Here is a 22286-nt window from a genome sequence, read left to right as displayed (position 1 = left end):
GCCTGCCCCATTTTAAAAAGGCTGGCATCTCGTCTAAGAGCCACCTGACTATTCACATAATGTGGGCGGCCTCTCGCAGGTACCACTGGTTTGAGTCCAATGTGCTGCAGGCAGAGTAAAGTCATATAAACAAGAGTCTCCTGGGGTTTCGTTTCAGGTTAGTGAGTTATGGCATAGGGCGAGGCCAAGTTTGAGGGCCACCCCCTCATCTCAGGCAGTAACCTCGACCAGTGTCTCTGGGAGCCAGACCAGGGATGGCTCACTACAGAGTCTTCCTTCCTTCTTTCTGGAAAAACGACTCTGAGCAAGCCTTTTGCTGAGGTATAGAGTCCATTCCAAAGGTGGCAAGTTGTCGTGTGGCTAATTTGGAGTGGACTGAAATGGAGGCTTGAGATCCCCCAGACCCTGGTGTGCCTGCCATTTCTAAGCCCACAGTGATCCATGAGGCTTGAGGCCAGGCCTCACCTGGCTCACACCTGCTGGTCCCTCCTGTGCCACGGCTCCTGTAGCGCCATCTGTCCTTGTGTGGGTGATGCTGAGAGGTGCTGTGCCGGGCAAGGAACGTGTACCATCTCTCCCCTTCACATCTACAGAGAAGCTGCCCAAGGGGTCTGGTCTCTCTGGAGATGGCGGGGGGTGGAAGTAGAAAGAGGCTGGGAGAAAAGTACTCCCCATTCCCTGATATTGACCAGAACACCCCAGCTCTGCCAATGAACCAGGGCTCTCAGAGTGGCTGTATGGTTATGTGAACTCATCAAATCAAACAGGGTGACCAGATGCGTCCAGCAGTTACAGCATGGAAGATGCCACTGACTTCTGACTTAGGATGATGATGATGATATTGGAACTTTTTCCCGCAGGCTCATAGCCCATGGAAAAGCCAAACACTTCACAGAAAGGAAAAAAAGGTGGAAGGTCAACCCCAGGAAAGTGCTGCTTCTGTTGTCTATTAGAGAAGCACTGTTTGCAATGAGCTCATTGATGACACAGAGATGGCCCAGACGTGCCCCCATCACACCCTCCCAGCACCAGCCAGCCGGATGCACAAGTGTTCCTTTGAGAAGTCCCTACTTACTTTCACTTCACACCGGAGTCCTCCAACCACACACTCAGCTAAAGGGGGAGGCAAGTGGACCAGAGACAGGGGACTCACAGCGGTTCCTCGGAAACCAGCCCCAGCCATAACCAACCAGCAGTCCTTGGCTCTGGACACACATTTCTCCCAGGAAAGCCATCTCCACTCCCAAGCACTGGGTGCCCCACTGGGCTAGCAGTTCAAACCAAAGAGATGAGGAAATCATGGCTGGTAGTTAATTCTCAACTACGTAGACAAACGGCTATAAATATTTATGATAGGAAATTTCATTATTTAAAAATGCTGCTCTAAATTTCCAGCTATCTCCATGAGAGTGCCTGCCGAACAGGCTGCAAATTAAGAACAATTATTTTTGTCTCCTGCATTTGAATCGAACTTACACCTAAAGTCATTTAAAGGGGTTAACATCCACCTTAATTAAATATTAAAGTGTGCCTGTACCTGCTGCTATTGTTACCCCTTCGAATAAGATATAACCTATTTTTGACAAGTTTTCATCTTTCTCTGTGGAAGACGCTACATGAAACCAAATCAGTGGCAAAGAGGAGAGTAATGAATAATCTATTTCATATTCCAACAGTACCCAGAGCTCGGAGTGGAAAAATATTCAGCCGGATGATGGCAAGAGGCTGCTTGGGTACCACACGACACAGCTAATGTTTAAATAATAATAATAATAAAAAAGCGATAAACAAATCATTAGCCCTTAACAGTTTAATGCAATTTGTTAATGAACGTAATGGTGGGGACTAATAATGAAAGAAAATAAAAACGTCTAAACAGGCGCCAAGTTGCTGGCGATGCGCAATTATTTCCTTGTCAAGTTTTTATGATTTAATGAGCCCCTCTGGGACTGACGGCTGTCAGTCAGTCGTGACTTTTTGACACCATTACAACTTCAAATACAGCAGCAGGCAGGCTGTTTTCCTCGGATTTGAAATACTGAAATGATCTGACAGTTTTAAAGAAAAGATGTGCAAAAGAAAGAGAAAAAAAAAAGGAGAGAGGAAGAGAAAGACGTTTGCTTTCCTTTCTTTCCTTTTTTTCCTTCCCCCTCCTTTCTTCTGTGGAGTAGATAATCTCTGGATGCTGTTTGGTAATGAAAATCCAATCACTGAGGTCATTATCTGATGAGGTTTTTGGAACAGGCAGGCTTTTTTCCCCCTCTTTATTTCTTTACTTAATGATAACCCTCAATGGGCTTGCCCCGCATGGGACGGCCAGAGCTGCACAATTTTGTTCACCATTAATTTCAGCCTTTGAAGCTCAGGGCTCAGAAGCAGTAGCAAAGCAAACCCCCCACCAAGCTGGTTCCAAAATAAGACAATCCAGCCTGCCTTAAACAGAATAGCAAATGGCCTTCCAGCCCAGGCCTGGCAGCTGACGTCAGGCCTGCTGCATTTGCAGGCATTCGTCGGCATTCGTCTTCAACGTGGAACATTTAAAACTCTTTACAACTTAAGAGACTTTAATTAAATTGCTTTTGATTCTGGAGCGGGGCAGCATCCGCTTTATTTACGCTGCCAGGGAAACTGTTTAGTCTGCATGAATTTTATATGGCAAGGGCTTCCTCCTTCCTCTTCCTCCACCGTCTCCTCTTCTACACCCCACCCTTCCGTTGAACATAATTTTTAACAAAGGCTCCTGACTTTAGAGATATTCATCAATTTCACATTAAGTTCCTAGAACCTTTCACAGTTCTATGAATGGCTTCGAATGTGTGGGCTTTCCTCCTTCCCCAGGGGAGCAGGGCGAACAATTTTCCTCCCCTGGGGCACCTCTGAGTCGAGGGCCAGGCGGGAAATCAGGGGCCTTCGGACCAGCTTCCTACAAAGTGGTCACTATCCCGGGCTAGGGGGTCGCTCTTGAGGTGAATTTGATGGGGCTGTTAGGCCAAGGGTTATCTGTTCATCTTCTTCCCACTCTCAGGGTTGAATTGGGGCAAAATCTCAGGCAAGGGCTGATAATGACATAGAACCCTAAAGAAGAAGCCACTGAAGGGCGAGCGATGCACTCCCTCATTTCCTCTTTCAACATGAACGCCAGGTGTTAGTGAAATATTTAGGAGCCAGCAAGTTTAGATGATCAGATCAACCTGGCTTGCCAGGTGGCCTTAGGAAGAGTCTGGCGGCGTGAGGTGTAGCTGGGTGACGGATTATACACTTTAGCTAAGACCAACTGTTTCGAAGGAAGCCACCAGAGAGGTTGGTAGAATACTTCCCCACCATCAGAGTTTCAAAACGAGAAGGAGATTACTTGTTTCCCTGCTTTTTCATTGTTTCTTCGATGTGTTTAGCAGGTACAGAATTCCGTTATCAGAATAAAAGATTCTTGCTCAGATAGATCCCTTAAGCTGATAGGAAAATCAGTACAGCCTTCCCACTCCTTTGCTGGCCTACTTCGCTCTGCCAAAATCCCACACCATCCCTGCGAAGTAAATGCTGCAGCTTTATTTACACAATACTAAATGATTTATCTGAGCACATGCAGGCCCTAGCCTGTTTCGATAAGTACAATTTCTCGGGTGGATTCTGCCATTCTGCATTTCCTCTCTAAACCATAATGGTTCTCTTCTGAGTTGGGGAAAAAAAAAATCAAGTGCTGCATCCAGGTGATCTCAGCCCGTGGGCACAGGTGGTTAGCATTTTTTATGAAGGGAACAGGTTTGCTTTCCAAGGATTCAAAGCTTACCAATTATACTCAAAAGATAGAAAGGACCCTGTAAGTGCCTATGAAGTCTTAAGAAAAACACATTTTGCTTTATGACTAGCGGGAGAATGACCTCAGCTTGGGCACCTTGAAGCCTGGTCATACATGAACTCATTTTAAATGCAATTCCCAGTTACCTCGGACAGAAAGACACCAAAGAAAATCACAAAGCATGGCAGAGGTTTGAATACATCGTGAATTCAGGAAGGCTGTGCTCACATTTGTTAGTGAAAAACCCCAGCCATCCTTTTGTAACGCGCTGCAATCCCGTATTCTTTTAAAGGAGGTTAGTGAACATTTTCCATCAAGTTTATTTCCAGTGGATCAGCCTATAGGACTCTACCGTATTGATAATCACATTTGAAATTTCTCACCGAAGGAGTCAGGTTCTTGCTCTTCCTGAAATATTCATGCTGTCTTTACATACCGGAATGGATGTGGAGAGAACCCTGTCAGACCTTTTACATGTATGAGGGCTGCTTTTGGCAGTGCAGATATTAAGACGGAAAGGATACAGAGATGCTTACACAGGTCAGGGGAGAGGAGGTCACCCTTAAATACCATGCCGGGGCTCTCTCTGCCAGCAGATTCTGGGGAGTATGGGATTTTTGGAAGGCAAGGAAATCTTTCTTGTAGCCAGTAATCAAAGTTGTGAAAAGTGGATATTGGGCAGTCTCAGCAAAAAATATTGTGGGTAAAAAATATATATATATATATGCACAGAAAAACAGGGAAAGTGCTAAGTCAATTTCCTGCACAACTGCTATTAAATACCCACCTTTACAATGAAAGCTCTCAGGCAGATGAACTATATTCATTATGCCTGGGGAGGAACAGGGCTAGTTTGCTGGGCCCGTCACTGGCTCTGGCCGCTGCTTGCCTCTGCACTTTTCATGCTCAGACATCACAGAAGGGCTGATCGGTGACAAGAGGTGTGTGACAAACAGCACAGTCCATCAGAAGCCCCCGTGACTGCCTCATCATGCCCTCTCCCAAACCATGACCCTTGACCTGTCCACAGGGCAAGCAAGAATGTCACCAAGGCTATTTTGGTCAGTAGATGAAATTACCAAAAGGCAAATAAACATTCGCCTTTCCCTGTCAAAAACAAATCTGGGTGAAGACAAACCTAGAAAAGGAGGCCAACCCACATGCAAACAGGAATAGAAAATATTTTTACACTCTTTGCACTTTAGCTGAACAGCGGTGAGAGAGAGGGAGGGTCATTCAGGCCCTGTCAGCGCGAGAGAATGATTCATGTGACCATTTTGTCTTAATTACTCAGAACGAGCCATGGTCGCTGTTTATCAAGGAAGAGCAGATACATCAGTGTCTTCTGACAGAAAAAGTGATCGCTGTCAGGATGGTGATAACCAGGACGATGGCCAGAATGACGATCAGGATGCGGTTCTGGATGATTCTAGGAGAGAGCAAAGGAGGAAAAGCAATTCACACAGATAAACCAAGGACAAAGATCATATAAGACCAAGTCGGCTAATCAAACGGAGGCTTCGCGGATGGGGGTGGGGAGCCCAGTGTGGGGTGTGCGTGTGCCTGCGTGTGTGTGTGTGTGTGACCATGCAGCTCTGTGGTTCCACAAACAATCCACCAGCAAACGAACGACGCCACAGCGATTGTCACGAGGCACCCGGAGAAATGCTTCCTGAGAAGCTGCAGCGAATCAAATGGCTTTCTGGTCTCCGAGTACCATGTAGTAATCTTTCAGTGATCAAGGGCCCCATGCGAGCTTCTCTTTTTAATTTAACATGTGAGACAAGCCTCATTTTTTTTGCAGTGTTTCCCGTGAAAGTGAAAGACTCCAAGGAAACATATGTCAGTAAGGTACTTACCTGTACAGAAATACCCGGGGAAAAGTAAAAGAGAGACTTAGGAAGAAAAGGACAAGATTAAGAAGCAAGTGTCAAGCTTGCAGCTCAGGCTATGAAACCATCATCTGTCACTGGGGCTCACGCTCTGTTACACCGAGAGGAAACGTTACATGTGCTCCGTGGCAAAAAAAAAAAAAAAAAAAAAAAAAAAAAAAGATGGAAATGAGGAATAATACAAAGTACCCGGGTGCCTCGTGTGCTCTGGCTGGTGGGCCCTCACCTCTAGGGATTCCAATCCCCTCAGCTCTGGCTCTGCCAAATGCAGATGGGGAACTGGGGACTCAGAAGGAGAGCCAGAGTGCAGGTGCACGCTCCAAGATGCCTGCAGAGGGCTTCTGATGAAGTTGTTTCATACTTGGTTACCTCATTCTGAGAAAAGAGGTCGAACATCAGAATGCCTCGTTGAGGCTGTCTAAGGGAAAAAGCTGGGTCAAACAGCCCTGCCCACGCTCACTCCCACAGAATCGACCACGCAGAAATAGAGGCAGCGTGTTGGGCGCTCCGGCCGGCTGTTCATCCAGCTGTCAAGACCCCACAGCAAACCCCATCTGCCCGTCCTCCAAATACCAAGGAGAACAAAAGGTCTGCTGCCTTGTCTAGACACAGAACGTGGGATGGGGACTCCCATGGGAGGAGTTAGGTGGGACCAGCCAGGCCCCCGGTTTAACAGAGACCCCACCCTCCTAACTTCACATCTTCAAGAAGAAATCTCTACAGGGCCTTCGCAGCCTTTTCTAGCTTCTGGGTGAGCTTCTTTCTCGGAAGAATGACAACATCCTTGTGGTTTCAGTTGCATTCTTCCTTGAGCAACCCTTTCTTCCCCAAACCTAAATGGATGGATGCAGGCGGGCACATCAGACAAGCCCACTCCCTCGTGGCCCCCTGGAAGGACTAGCTCCCTCTCCTCCTGACAGGTTACAAAATGATCACATTTGCTGACACGTCTTCCGCAAAACTGCTTTAGCGCCTGTGTCCACTTTCCTCCGAGGAGATGAATGATCCGCTTGGTCCTCATTTATCACGTAATGCTCAGCTAAGATCTGTCTCGTTTATTTCTTCCCTTCCCCACTAGAAAGGCTGCGCCCTGACATTAATTCTTCTGCGATGACAGCTAATTCAGACTTAACAGGCCATATTTACTCAGGAACCAGGAAGATTCTCGGTCCCCCAAATAAATAAATAAAAACGGGACTTCGCGGCTTGTTAAAGTGAGGCTAATTACGAACACTGATCGGTGTAACTTGGTGGCTTGATTTAAAATCCAAACTGATTTTTTCCCCTTTTCCCTGGAAGGGGCATAAGTCTTCAGAACAGTCCCTACACACCCCATTTGCCCAAGTCACTGTCAAATCTCTATGTACCACAGTCACCCGCATCAGACTTGCAAAGGAAATCAGCAAAATGGAAGCTCAGCAGTGAAACAGATTAAAAGCATGAGAACTCTTTAAAATTCTGCCTTAAGTCATCCACGGTAGTGTGTCTCCCAGATGACAACCATTTTATTTGTGGGTTGAGGGCCCCAAGGCATCCATGATGCTAGTTTATAAGGGATTAACTGTGGGTGTTACCTGTTTAATCTGAGGCATGGTTAGAAAAATGAATACACAGGAATCCCGAAATCCTCAGCTCTTCCCCAGTCTTCCTAATTGGGCTTCCCTCATCTCAAAGCAAAGAGTGGGTTTCACCCATGATTTTTCCTAATAGCTTGTCTTTAACTCACTCAGTGCACACACACCTGATCCCAAGAAGGGCACCACTGGGTCACAGACGTTCAGAAAGACCTTGGTGCGTCCACAGAGCCTGGAGCCTTCACTTCTCCATCCCCAGAACTCGGCACGGTTACTGGCACGTAGGCCCCCAGGAGAACTGTCCAAAGGATGATAATGAAAGAACGCAGCCCCTGTAATTGTAATCATTCCATTCAAGGGAGAATGGAGAAGAAACCTGTGCAAATTTAATTTGCAGGAAAATCACAGGGAGTCTGCACAGAAAAGGCTGAAGTTAAAAGCTGACGTAAACTCCCCAAAGATGGAACACTGTATCATGGTGTCTTCTCAGAGCACTACTGGGTCAAATGGGGAGAAGGAAAGGTCCTCATGGAACTATGTGCTGGCGGTGGAAGAGGTCAGCAGGAGAGAGTATTTGCTTTCAAACAAAGATATGTGGGACAAAGGGTGTAGAGGGAAAAAAAAAAAAAAAAAAAAAAGAGCTGGAGCTGACAGAATTGGAAGTAAGCTTGACTCTGGCCAGGCCACCAACCCAGTTTTGGGCCTCAAAGGTGTTGGGCAGATACAATACCTCTAAGGGCCAGAAAAGTGAGCTGTTGGAGCCTTTGAGTGAATAAGACCAAGCCAGCCTGGACAGGGAAGCAAAGGCTGGCACTGGTGGGCCCCATCTGTGAGGAGGCCTGGCCTACCGTCACAGCCAGGGGCCGCTGGCAGGTATTGCTGTAGGCAAAGCAGAAAGGAATGCAGAGTCCGGAAAGAATCAGGTCCACAAGCCGGGAAGCGGGGTTCCCAGCTTGTGAAGCAGAGAAGGAACTTTGGGGGAAGCCCAGAGTAACTTCCTTCTAACTTTGGACAAGGTTGAGGGGGGTGCTTTATATTCAACTAGGTCTGCCACAAGCGGTCTTAATCTCCCTTTTGAAAATGCAAAGTGTGTTTACCCAGTAAATAATTTAAGAAAGAATATACACTTGAAAGAAGACATCCATTGAAACAGCGAGGCTAAATTGCCTCCAGGCAAAAACATGTGCATTTGCATGCTGCATTCTATTAAGTGAGCAGGCTGTGACTTTAAAAGAATGTGGAGCCAAATTAAAAGGAATGTGGGCCTGAAACATCAAGGATTCTCCAAGTTTACTTTATGAATCACAGTGCTGTTGATACAAGATGAATTAACCATTTACTTTGAGGCTGAACTCACAAAGTATTGTTGCAAATACCGATCCCCGTGTGGAACCCAGGGAGCCGCTAATCTTCCCATTGCCAGTCTCCTCCCCCTCCAGAAACAAGCTCCTGCGTGTGGCAGCCGGAATCACAGAAGACTGGTTAAAGGGAAGTAAGCAGACGAGGCACCTGGCACAGCTCTCTGCTCTCGCTGCAGGAACCCAGGAATTCCACTGTAGTGGGCGTTTCCACATTCACCAGCTTGCACATCCTTATTTCCGGGCACACTGACCTGTCCCTTGATGTTAGATGTGGCCACGTGACCTGTTTTAGTCCATGGAATGTGAGCAGAAGAGCCAGGCGTCACTTCCAGGTGGAGGCATTTAACTTCCAGGGTTTGACTCTCCAGCTGGCTCTTCCCTTGCTGTTCTGATCTAGGAGGCTCTAGGTTCCGGGAGTGCAGCTACAGGATGGTGGAGACTCCTTCCGCCTGGATCCCTGAGTCACCCCATGGAAGACTATTGCCCTGGAGGCTCAGTGGGACTCACAGTGGGCTTGTATTAAGGTAATGAGATTTGGGGGTCGTTTGTACTGCAGGATAACATCAGCTATCCTGGGTGATGCACCCCTGACCCCCTTCTCCAACAAGATGGGGTGTCTGGCCAAGCCAAGTGGTTTAAAGCATCCAAAAAGCCAAGGTATAACGGCGGTGAAATGACTTCTTTCCTTGAAGAATAGGTTTTTTGCCTCTTGGTTTTCAAAAGCTGGGGTCCTCATCTCTCCATACTTGGTCGTAAGACTCCTCACTGAAGACTCAAGAGCTTCTTCCAGCTGTAACCAATGCCAGTGTGTGTTCATGAATGTGTCAGCAAGCTCAGGGGGGGACATTCTGCTTCCCACGAAGAGCAGATATGTGTTGGCCGCATTCATTTCTCCCTTCCAAACATCTGGCGCTACCCCTAGCCCCAGGGGTAGAGCTGTGACCTAGGCTAAGAGGTCAGTGTGTTACATACCCCTGACCACAGGAGCAGGCATGTGAATGAAGCCAGTCTAATAGAGTGAATGTCAGAAGCTTTGCTTGGAATGCAAGGTCAGGTCACCTGGACTATGTGGTGTGCAGGTGTTAGGCCTGGATCTGCTGCAGCCATTTTGTTTCCATGAGCAAAGCCAGCTGAAGAAAGAAGCTGACCCGTGGAGGATAGCAGAGTTGACGAAAAAGCAGAGAAATGGAACCCCAGTCCTGAAGACGTGGACCTCTCTATCAAACAGCCTTCTTTTGGACTTTCCATTATATGAGAAGATAAATGAATGCTATTTCTGAAGTCAGTTTGAGCTAGGTCTTCTGTTATTTGAGACCAAAAAGCATTTTTAGGTTGATTCACTTTAATTTCAAAACCAAGTCCTTGATCAACAGCATATTTTCCCCACCTCTTCCGGGAGAATTTCCTGACCGTGCCCCTTGCTCACTCATGTATTTCCCTGTGTGTGCCCCTCTCTTACCACGACATTTGCCACACAGTTTTATGATTTTCTGTTTCTGGGCAGGTTTCCCCAATAAAAAGTGGCCCCTCTACAGCTTGAATCTCCTTTGTCTTTTGTATTCCCAGTGCTTAAAATAGAGCTTGGCATAGACATTCTCAATAAATAAATAAATAAATAAAGCTTGCTCAATGTGTGAATGAAGGTTCATGAAGTCGTCTTCCTGGTTTCTAAGAGCTGCTTGTAGACAAGCACAGCTTTAGGAGTTAGCTCTTAGCCACTCTCCCATGAAGCATGCCAGCAGTGTCCAAATCCCTTTACAAGCCTGCATTCATTTGTTGGAGAGTGCACGCCACGCCACAGGTTTGACGCCCCGTCCTGCACACGCTTTCCTGCCTGACCACAAATAATGATGCCTCACCTTTGGGGTCTGACAGAACAGTACCAGCTGGCAGGACATTTAGCAACCAGGAGAGCGGGGTGCGGGGCGGGGTGCAGGGGAGATGCTGTGCACAGGAGCCTGTATCGTGTCTCTTTGGGAACCTTCCAAAAACAAGGACCAAGGGAAAGGCTCTCCAAGTTCTACGTCCAATTCAATGGTAATATTCACCAGAAAGAAATGAAAACAGGAGTAGGGGAAATGGTTCATTGTAATCAGCCTCTAACACTAACTTTAATTTGAAGCATTCTTTTCAAAGCTGGGTACATGGTTGCCTCTGAGCTAGAGCTGTGTGTTTGTTGTGTCCACTGATAAAGCCCACTGATAAAGCCCATCAGGGTCTTCTATGTCCTGTGCCTTCAGGAGGGATCCTCAGCTTCACCCCAGGATTCAGGTGGGGTGGCCCCCAGTCTCTGATTCCACAGGTGGACACATGACACAGGCAGGCCCACAGGCTAATTACAACTCTCTGGCCCCTGCACAACCACTTGTTCAGGAATTGGCATGCCACTCAGGCCAGATGGAGTCGCCCGGGGATTTTTCCTAAAAAATCGAGAAAAAGGTCCTCTCTTTACTGGGATTGACTGTGGGGACAATGGAGGCCTAGAGCAGCAGGGATGGGGGTAGGGGGGAGTGGGGGGTATTCTTATCACCACGCAGGAGGGGAACCCGCCCTAAGGATGGCACGCAGAGGAGCAGAGAGCCTAGAGGTGAAGAAAAAGATGGGTTCCTAAAGGCACTATTTGAACCCCTGCTGTGTGCCTGAGGAACTTCCCAGTTATAGAAGCCAAACAATTCCCTTTTGATTCAAGCAAGTTTGGCTGGGGCTTCTCTCACTTTCAACCACACTGACTGTACTGAGTTGAACAGCTATCCCCTCACCCCGCCCCAAATTCACATCCACCTCAGAATGTGACCTCATCTGGAAACAGGGTCTTTGCAGATGTAATTTGTTAAGGATCTTGAGATAAAATCATCCTGGATGTAGGGTGGGCCCGAGATCCAATGACTGGTGTTCCTTATGAGAAGGGATGGCACAGATACAGGGAAGAGGGCCCTATGAAGTCACGTGCAGAGACTGGAGAGAGGCTGCCACCAGACAAGGCAAGCGTGGGGTCGCCTGAAGCTGTAAGAGGCAAGGAAGGATTCTTCCCTAGAGCCTTCAGAGGGAGCATGGCCCTGCTGACTCCTTGATCTCAGACCTCAAACCCCTAGAACAGTGACAGAATATATTTCTGTTGTTTTAAGCCCTCAGTTTGTGGTGCTTTGTAATGGCAGCCCTAGGACATGAATACATGAAGTTCTCAGATCCAGACCAGGATATGGACCCGGCCTTCTTGTCTCGGCCTTTACAACAACCCTTCTCCATGTCTCCACCCCCTTGTCTTCCTGTGAGGTCAGGACAGTCCCAGCCTGGTTCCCTGAAGCTTTGCATACAGCTGTGGGTCTCACAGTCTTCAGGAGTTGTTGGTTCTTTCATCACAGAATGAGATTTCTATTCATGAACAGAGTAGGCAGTGGCCCAAAGCCATGTGAAATGAGGGACCCGAGGGGGCACATCCCACGAGACTCCTGCCTCTGTGATAAGACATTTAAAACAAGAAGAGGGGCTTCCCTGGTGGCGCAGTGGTTAAGAATCTGCCTGCCAGAGCAGGGGACACAGGTTTGATCCCTGGTCCAAGAAGAACCCATGTGCTGCGGAGCAACTAAGCCCATGCGCCACAACTACTGAAGCCCACGCGCCTAGAGCCCGTGCTCTGCAACAAAGAGAAGCCACCGCCATGAGAAGGCCGCACACCGCAACAAAGAGTAGCCCCTGCTCACCGCAACTAGAGGAAGCCCGCAGGCAGCAATGAAGACCCAACGCATCAAAAACAATAAATAAATAAATTTATATTAAAAAAAAAAAACAAGAAGAAAGCCAGATGTTATCTCTGGGCCAACTAACTAAGCCTCTCCCCACCATTCATAGTCCATACTTACTGACTTGCATTTAGGAGTGGTCAGTTATCCACAAGTCCTGAGGGAATGGGACACAGGAGGGATGAATTTTAACAGGTGGAGAAATGAGCATGCTCTCCAGCAAGGAAATGAGGGGACAGGAGCCAGTATCTGAGCCCTGGGACACCGAGGCTAGGTCCTGAGTGAGGACAAGAAGTACTCTGTTTCCGAATTTCTACTTAATTTAAAGGGATTTAACCTTTTCTGTAAAGGGCCAGGTAATAAACGTATTAGTTTGCTAGAGCTGCAGTAACAAAGCACCACGGACTGTGTGGCTTGAACAACAGAAATGTATTGTCTCGTAGTCCTGGAGGCTGAACGTCCAAGATCAAGGTGTTGGCAGGTGTTGGTTCCTCCTGAGCGCTGGGAGGGAGAATCTGCTCCTTGTCTCTGCGCCAGCTCCTGGTGGTCTGCTGGCAACATTTGAAACTCCTGGGCTTGGAGAAGCACCACCGCGATCTCTGCTTTCATCTTCACATGGCATTTTTCCTGTGTGTGTATCTGCATCCAAATTTCCTCTTTTTGTAAGGACACCAGTCATATTGGATTAGAGGACCACCCTGCTCCAGGATGTCTCACCTTAACTAATTGTATCTGCAAAGACCTTTTTTCCAGACAAGGTCACATTCTGAGGTCCTAGGGGTTAGCACTTCAACCTATGGATTTGGGGAAGGGGAGTGGGGGAGGGGAGAACACACAATACAACCCATAACTGTAAGTATTTTAGGCTTTGTGGGCCATACAGCCTCTGCTGCAACTATAGGATCCTGCCCGTGTAGTGCAAAAGCAGCCCTAGACAATTCGTGGACAAGTGACCATGGCTGTGTTCTAACAAAACTTTCTTTACAAACACTGAGATTTGAATTTCATGTAATTTCCCCACATCAAAAAATATCCTTCTTTTTTTTTTTTTTTTTTTTGGCGGTACGCGGGCCTCTTACTGTTGTGGCCTCTCCCGTTGCAGAGCACAGGCTCCGGACGCGCAGGCTCAGCGGCCATGGCTCACGGGCCCAGCCGCTCCACGGCATGTGGGATCTTCCCGGACCGGGGCACGAGCCCGTGTCCCCTGCATCGGCAGGCAGACTCTCAACCACTGCGCCACCAAGGAAGCCCAAAAATATCCTTCTTTTGATTTTTTCCCAACCATTTCAAAAGTCAAAACCATTTTTATCCCATGGGCCATACCAAAACAAGCAAGGGGCTAGATTTGGTGTGCTATCTGTGGTTTGCCCACTCCTGGTTTCAAAGCTAAAAGCTATCGAAGGCAAGCCCTTCTCCGCTGGAGAATGTGCGGGTCCTTGGACCATGAGCAGATGGGAATGGCAGGTCTGGCCAAGTCCCTCTGAAGAGAACAGAAAACCCAGAGTCCCTGCCCCGAGGGAGCTGATGGTGTCACAGTGAGCAATCAATTACGGAAGCCTGACAACAAAGGCTGTAATTAGAGTCATGCCAGCGCCCGGGACAACTTGTTGTGTGTCCACAATCCTGGATCTGCCTGGGGACAACTTGTTGTGTGTCCACAATCCTGGATCTGCCTGGGGTGACCTGGAGCAAGTCACTCTGACACACTTGGGCTTCAGTTTCTTCCCAGCAAAATCAGCCAGTTCACCAATCCCCCAGGGAGAAGAGGATTAGCTCACTAGAGATTATAAAGCACTTTTGCAAAAGGTAAAGCCTTTACAGGCGTGAGGTCGGCAAGTAACCCTGTGAGAGGAGATGCGGTTTCAGGAAAGGCGACAGGCAGGGGGAAGGTGGTCAGAGTCTGGAGGAGCTGCCTGGGAAAGCTCCAGTGGCTGCGGGGGAGGTGGAGGCATGTGTCCAGGAAGCTGCTGCCCAACCCCCCCCCCAAGCCCAAGCCCACCAGGCTTCTCAATCCCACAGTCTGGTATCTATCTGGGCCTCACAGTGACACTGTCCCCAGCAGGGTGAGCCTTCCCTCCAAGGTGGCCCCATAAACATCAAAGGCAAAGGGAGGGCATCGTATTGGCTGGCTTGAGGACACCTTCCCAGCCTGGGAGGGCGGCCAACAAGTACCTGTCAGAGCCCATTGATAAGCCCGCCAGGGTCTGAGGAGCGGTGTGTAGTTACACTGCCCTCTACATTGCCAAACGGGCACCTCGAATTTCAGGCTGGGCAGTGCAGCCTCTGCTATTCTGGACTATGGACTCAGTGATGGCAGGGGCCTGGAGAGCTTTGCTGGCTACCGGGCTTTCAGATACGATCAAGGCAGCTCGCTTCAATCAAAGGGCTTGGAAAGAACTTGAAGAAAATCAAATAAGGATGCTCTAGATATGCAAGGTACACTTATTCCCTCCCAGGTTTGCAGACAGCCAGAGCTGGAAAAGGTCTCCATACTCTGGTCTGGAGTGTTTGTTTTAGAGTCGAGGACCCTGAGGGCTTGAGAGGTGGAGGGATGTGCCCAGGGTCAACCCTGTGGGGCACAGCCAGGTCTCCAGACCCCCAGGCCCGCTCCTGTTTCACCGTGACCCTCATTCTCATGCGAGCGGCCAGGGCCACTGTGGCGACTGCACATCATGGCAACTCCAAACATGTCTTCTGCTACCAGGGAATGTTTAACAAAATCCAGGAACACAGCTCAGAACCTATCAGTCTCCACCTCTTAGTGAGCTTAACCCGGTCCCACTTCTACATACAATGAAGAGGGGCCTGGAAGGATGGACAACAGTGGTTCCCCAACTCCAGGCCAAAGCTCAAGGCAAGAAAAGTGACATAGAGACCTCCTTTATTTGAGAAACAGATTACTCAATTTCAAGGACTGCCCTTTTCTCTGAGATTGTGTCCTTTCTACTGTTTTAGTGCTCAGATGTCCTTGATTTTATGGACTGACAGTGATAGTAAAAGGCAAGTTTTTCCCCAACGTCCTTATTTGGACATTGGAAATGTACTCTTTCCTTGGAAACTATTCTTACTTGGCAAAATCAAAAGTGGACAATCCTCCTTCAGTTCTCTGTTTAAAAAGTCCCAAGTCCAAGAAATGTGAAAGTTCGTGAACCCCGGAGCTGGAAAATCCCACCCAGCTTTACCCTCTGGAGATTCCTCCTCAGGCCTTGACAGCGTGGTTGCCAGGGTGATGCCAACAGCAACATCAATGACAGTGACTGTGAGGACAGCTGCAGCTACACCCCACCCACAGCTCATATGAGCCGGGTGTGGACTCCCGGCCAGGTGCTATTCTGGCATTTTCTACACTTTGTTGAACCCTCACCACAATCCCATGAGGTGGAGACTATATCACTCCCATTTGGACAAAGGAGTTCCCTGAAGCCCTAGCCCACCTCTCCAGTCTTAGCTTCCACCCCTGCTGGACACACACGTAATAAAGTGGTTATTTAGGCAACTGGTGTGTCTCATGTTCTCTGTCAGACTCGCCTTGGTCGTCTGAAGGCGAGTCTTTGACATCTTCATCTTCACACTCTTCTGCATGGACACAGTAATTGGGCACGCAAGTTGATTTTTGTTGACAGCACAGAACACTAATTAACCAAAGTCTACTCTTTACTTAGTGCCCAGTGTAAATGCACAGTAAATTACTAATATGCATTTCTTTCTTTCTCTTCTTTTTTTTTTTTTTTTTTTTGCGGTACGCGGGCCTCTCACTGTTGTGGCCTCTCCCATTGCGGAGCACAGGCTCCGGACGCGCAGGCTCAGCGGCCATGGCTCACAGGCCCAGCCGCTCTGCGGCACGTGGGATCTTCCCGGACCGGGGCACGAACCCGTGTCCCCTGCATCGGCAGGCGGACTCTCAACCACTGCGCCACCAGGGAAGCCCTCTTTCTTTTTTTAAAATTTATTTTATCTGTGGCTGCATCAGCTTTTTATTTATTTATTTATTTATTTATTATTTTTGGCTGTGTTGGGTCTTCGTTTCTGTGCGAGGGCTTTCTCCAGTTGCGGCAAGCGGGGGCCACTCTTCATCGCGGTGCGCGGGCCTCTCACTATCGCGGCCTCTCGTTGCGGAGCACAGGCTCCAGACGTGCAGGCTTAGTAGCTGTGGCTCATGGGCCCAGTTGCTCCGCGGCATGTGGGCTCCTCCCAGACCGGGGCATGAACCCGTGTCCTCTGCACTGGCAGGCAGATTCTCAACCACTGCGCCACCAGGGAAGCCCCTAATACTCATTTCTATTCAGGAGCATAGCTCATCAGCTTTCTTCAGTCCCTGGCACACTGGCTGTGTCCTTTCAGCCCCTCTCTTTCAGGTAAATGCATGATCACCCGATCCCTCACCAGATTCAGGGACGGAACTAAAAGCAATCGTCCTCTGGGGGTTGCTCACCAGTGACTGTCCATTGCCCAGTGACCTTGTACCACACGATTTTTTATGACGTCAACGTCACCTATCATACAGATGAAGGGATACGCTGTACAAAGATTACAAGTCTGCTGAAGATTTAATTTAGTGCATCTGGTAGAAAAGAGTGCTAGACAGAAGAGAATATCAGGTGGGACATTAGCTAGACTCACTGTGTGATCTCGGGAAAGGACTAAAGATCTCTTTGCGTGATGTCATTTAATCTTCACAATGATCCTGATTTATTAGGTAGGACCCCGATTTGGTGGCTCAGACCCACCCAGGGCGAAGGCGAGCCCCACTCCGCATGTGGCCCCTGTAAAGTTCTCAGTGCGAGATGGACCTTCCTCGGTGTCAGGCCTGGATGACCACCCATTCCCGGTTTTAGGTGTTTCTCACTCTCTCCCTGTGCATCTCCTGCTGGGTGCCCTGAGGGAGGTTCCCCACTTCCGCTGGGTCCTGCCCTGTATTGTAAAGCAACCTCACTGCCCTCCTGAACCAGCCACCCCCTAGCCCCTCCCTAGCCAAGAGCCCACACCCTCTTTATCCTCCAGAGAAGCCATGAGCAGAAGCTGATCAGCCACCTTCATTTTTGGAGCCAACTGCCTGGATTTGAATCTGCCACACACCAGTTGGGCAAGTTACTTGGACAAGTTACTTCATTACTTCTCCAAGATTATGTCCTTTTGACCCTTTTAGCGTGAAAATAGTCTTTATTTTGTAGAGTGATGGTGATAGTAGATGCCACTGTTTTCTCCCAGTGTCTCGAACTTGGATGGAAATGTACACTCTCTTTGGAAACTACTCTCTCTTACTTGGCAAAATAAAAAGTGGACAACGTTCCATCAGTCTTCTGTTTAAAAAGAAAGATGAAAATACCAATACAAGGAATCTGAAAGCTCCAAAGAACCCATGCTTTGGTTTCCTCCTCAGGAAAATGGGGCCAATAATAGCAGCACCTTGGTCAATAAATGACATTAATAAATAAATGAGTTAATTCAACATGAAGTGCTTAGACCAGTGCCTGGCAATAGTAACCGCTCAATAAGAACTATCATAGTTCTTATTTTATAACTCCTGTTGTCACTCACTGATCTCCCCACAATGAGTCCTGGGACTCCCCCTTATTTGGCTGCCCTCCCCCCCTCCAGTAGGCATCCCCCTGCTCAGGCGCCTTGGCCTGGAAAGCCTGCAGAGTCCTCTGCAGATGCCCGTGGGGCACATCCTAGCGCTGCCCCTGATTAGCTTGCTTTGTGGGGTCAAGGCTCAGCTGCTCTCCTGGAAGCCCTGCCTTCAGCAGCGACCTCAGTTACCCAGGAAGGCGGAGGCTGCCCTCTCCAGCTCTGTTAGTTTCCCTGGGGACACCCCTTGACAGCCAAGATGCCTCTTCTGGATCAGGGCTGGCTGAGGTCACACTGGTGGCTGCCTTGGCTTTTGTGATGGGCTTTAACATCATTTCCTGCAAGATCTGACATGAGATACTAATCTCCTAATAGTCATGGATTTACACCTTTTTGCTTTCCTGATGTCAGGGGAATAAACTATTTTGGCAAAGGTTTATCAGCCACCTGCATCTCTGTCAACTCTTGAGGGATGTGGTCACGTTTTCTAGATCATAACATCAGAACTTCTCTCACTCGTCTAGATCTGATTCTGTGGCTGAATGGGATGCGTCTTAACTCATATCTCCACTGTGCCAGTCCTGGGGCTGCCTGTCCTCAGACCCTTTTCTTGTCCCTTCGTTGCTTTGCTCTATTTCATAAAGAGGCTCCTCTGCCACCACCCCAACCCCTGATGACTGGCCGTCCACTGCATTCAGCCAATGGGAGGCGCTGGCGGGACAGTGTGGGTGGGAGGGAGAGAGAAGTCAGGGCATTCCTCCCTTTCTTCCTCGGCCTTCCCAGCAGCTCCATCTCCACTGTGGTTCCTCACAGGCCCTCCCTGCTTCCAGCTCCCATCAGGTGGCCCTCGCCTGGGCTCTGGGCACACCGCTCCAGTCCAGGTGGAGGGGCTTTTTGGTGACTCAAATCCCTGGGCTGCTCTGCAGGAGACACCCAGCAGCGTGTGCCCTGTCTGCTCAAACTTGTATCTCCCTCACAATCTTTCCCTTTAAACTGATTTTACATACCCCCAAGCAGCATTAATCATTTCTGAGTAGGTGACCCCAGGTTAAGATGGCCTCCTCAGAAGGCTTATTTGAGATAAGCACGAGGGCTGACTCACAGTTCTTTGGGCGGGAGGAGGGTGGGGCAGGGTGACGATCAGATAGCAGGATCTCCAGGTTTGCGCAGGTGAAGCCACGTCACCTGCCAGCCTGGGAACGTGCGCAATTCTTTTCTCTAACTAAGGAAGGAAGTCCGGTGAGGGGGAAGGGGAGTCTCCAGTCTGAGGGCTGCAGGCGTCGGGAGAGGGGACTGGAGAACTGGGGTTGCTTGCCCTCATTCTAAACTGGGGTGCCGCTCCTACTCCCCCTTGGTACACAGAGTCAGCTCAGTGCGGCTGGATCTTCTTTTTTGCCAAGAGAAGCCAGAAACTGTGTTCTTTCTGTGAAATCTCTCAAGTTTTAAATATTGGCAACTAAGAAAAAGTTTTCCAAAACACTGGGTAGCCAAACAAAGAACATCTGTCTGGGGGTCAGAATGGTTCTGATCCTCAGTCTGTGACCTCTGACTAGTTATTAAGGGATGAATTAAAAGGAAGGGGGTGGGTGAGGGAGAGCCTCCCTGCCCTGCATTGCTGGAGATTCCCTCGGAGGCAGGAAAAGCCCAGCTGTCCTGACCCTGTGGAAGTCTGAAGTTCAACCTCTGCGTGAACTTCAATAACCAGGGTCTACACTGAGTGCATCCAACTTAGCCCCTAACTGATTCGTAACCGCAGGGTCAAGGGCTAGAGAGAGGTCAACAGAAGCCACAAACCAGCTTGTGTGTGCCTTTTGGACCTCTCACAAGGGGATGAAAAGCACAGGCAGAGGTCAGGGCTGGACTGCATATCTGTAGCCCCCTTGACCCTCACAGCGTGCAGAATGTGCTGGAGAGCCTGGCTGGTGCTTCTCAAGGAGGAGGGTGTACATTTTATGTGAAACGTCTTATAAGTCAGTGGGCCTGAGATGGGAAACCAAGTGGTGTCTTTCGGAGGGTGAGCGGCAAAGAGGTTTGCAGGATGGCCTCCACGCCCAGGCTGTTGCGTGATCTTGTGAAAAACAAGGAAATGTGCCTCAGTTTCCCCCTCTCTAAAGTGGTAGTAAATATATGTGACCCAAGCCTCCCTGAGGATGTTTGCTGACATCCACGCCTGTGGACTTGATAAAAAGAAAGAAAAGAAACTGCCAAGGAATACTGCAGCCTTTGAACTCTTTCTCAGCTCCTTTACTGCAGCAAATAGAAAAACCAAGTCAGGAGGGCTCTTTACAGAGACTGAGCCAAAAAGCAGCCTGAATCTTAGAAAGAAGAAGCCCTTGTTTCCTCTGTCATTCTTTGGAGGTACTGTCCTCTAGCTCCCTGGCCTTCATTTTCACAAGCAGATGGTGAAACCCAGCCCCCTACGTGGGCACCCTAATTACCAGCTTAAGGGGGTACCATTGGAGGTTTCTAATGGAGTTGGGTAGAGCCTCAAACTCCCCTGTCGAACACTCGTCAGAAGTCCAGCCGAGGGAAACAGGGTTGTTCGAGGGGCCTAACGAATGGGGTCGCCCTCTCCTCGAGACTCAGGAGTCTCCTCTGGAGGAGTGGAGCCCGCGAGAGTCCGCACCACTGGCTTTGCTCAGGTTCGTGCATGCGCGCTTGGCTGTGCTCGGCACCACGCCACCTGCTTAGACGGAGGGACAGCAGGAGACAGCCCTGCGGAACTCGTGTTTCCTGTAAGGATGCTCTTGAACATGTTTACTACCCTGCACGGCGTGTGTCCCTGTGATGAGGTCCCATGGGAAGGTGTTGGGGTCGGGGGAAGGAGGAAGGAGCTGTGTTTTCAGCTCATGGATGTTGACACATCTAACTGAAACCGTCTTCCTCTTCAAGTCGCCTGCCAGATGCCTGGAGATAAATCTGTGGCCCACTTCTCACAAACGTATGGGCTATTCCACAGTTTGTGTGTTAACCTCCCCCCAGACTTCATTTACTATATAGAAAATCTATTGTATACATTTTGGTAAATTGCTGTAAATCCTTTTGGGACCAAGACAGGTTTATACACAGGCACTAAAGAACTAAGAAAACAAAAAAATTTTCACATTTTTGTGGGTTGGCTACTTTAATGATTCTGGCTTTATTTTCCCTCCTATCCCCCAAACAATTCTGTACTATGTGATACTTGGAAGGCGAGTTTGCACGTTTACCGAAACAATAAGATAATTCCATTTTTTCTTGAATCTCCTTTTGTGGCCAGCATGGGGCAGTTTCCAGAGTGAACCCAAACTTGGGACTTGGGGCCCCTGGGTTCCTCCGTAGCCAAGTGCAGTGGATCGTGGTCCCCTTTGTTTGGGGATTTACTTCAATTGTCTTAATAACACGGACCTCCTTTTGGAAGCAGAAGGCGTTCCCAGCAAATGTTGGCTGCAGATACGCTAGCTGAAATGTTACCACGGTCACGGCCCTTCCTTGAACAATCTAAAGCATATTTCTCTCTGTATATATTTGGTTTTTCAGATGCTTTAAAGCCTAGAAAACAATCATAGCTGAGGCCATTTCTGAGATGGCACTAAAAGAACCTACTCAGAGACAGATAAAAATAATGAGAATCTTTCTGTCAGGAAAGATTTAGAAAATATCAGTGGCATTATTAAAATTTAATTTTTTACCCAGCTTTTTGGTTCTCCTTTCCAGTGATAATGAGCAGGACTGCACACCTCCGCCTTGCTAGTACTTGTTTTGTGCAATAAATTCAGCCTTCCAGTCTGAAGACATTTCAGACAACAGTTTTGACTGCTATAGGCTTATTTTTTACCCTGTGCTGTGCTTTGAGTCTTCCTATAAAAACCAGTTCATGAGATAATTTTCCACAAGGCCAGTGGAACTAATAAAAATCAATTTTGCCCAACTGGTTCAGAGAAGTCTTGGGAATAGCCAAGGCAGGACAGCAAAAAAATAAAAAAAAAGAAGAAGAACCAATGTATTCACTAATGGTTGACTTGATAGAGAACTATCAACTTAGCTGACAGGAGATGCTTGGCTGTAGGAATTTTCCTTTCAGCTTGAACAGAACACCTTTTAAGGGTCTAGGAAAGGCTTTTCTTCCCAGTGGTTGAAGATACCTGAGTGTAGTAATTCTGAGTTGCCCATGCCCTGGGTGACAACGAGGCCGAATTTGGGCCTGACAGATTGTGGCCTCTGAAGTCCAACCCCTTTCTATTGTCAGAGAAGCTGGTTTTGTGAATGGGTGGGCTGGGTTGTACACAATTTACTCCAAGGCCACAGGACCAGTGGGTGAGGGACTCATCAATGCATTCAGATACCTCAGGTTCTGGAGACATACTCATCGCACT

General features: G+C 48.5%; 1 protein-coding gene across 4 annotated transcripts in view; it reads right to left on the bottom strand.

The window, feature by feature from the left end:
- Positions 1-1685: 1685 nt before the first annotated feature.
- Positions 1686-22286, bottom strand: part of VTI1A (vesicle transport through interaction with t-SNAREs 1A) — a 363723-nt gene continuing 343122 nt past the window's right edge. For 2 of the 4 annotated variants that reach the window (XM_082630425.1, XM_082630426.1), the window contains one exon: positions 1686-5225. In XM_082630425.1, the coding sequence (XP_082486551.1) occupies positions 5132-5225 (94 nt within the window). In that variant the 3' untranslated portion in view covers positions 1686-5131. The remainder of the gene's footprint in view (positions 5226-22286) is intronic. The other 2 variants (XM_082630427.1, XM_082630428.1) reach the window with 1 other exon arrangement.

This window comes from Mesoplodon mirus (assembly GCF_964341445.2).
Source record: "Mesoplodon mirus genome assembly, chromosome: 2".
Taxonomy (NCBI): Eukaryota; Metazoa; Chordata; class Mammalia; order Artiodactyla; family Ziphiidae; genus Mesoplodon; species Mesoplodon mirus.
Note: the sequence above shows the minus strand (reverse complement) of the source record. Positions and strands in the feature narration are given on the sequence as shown.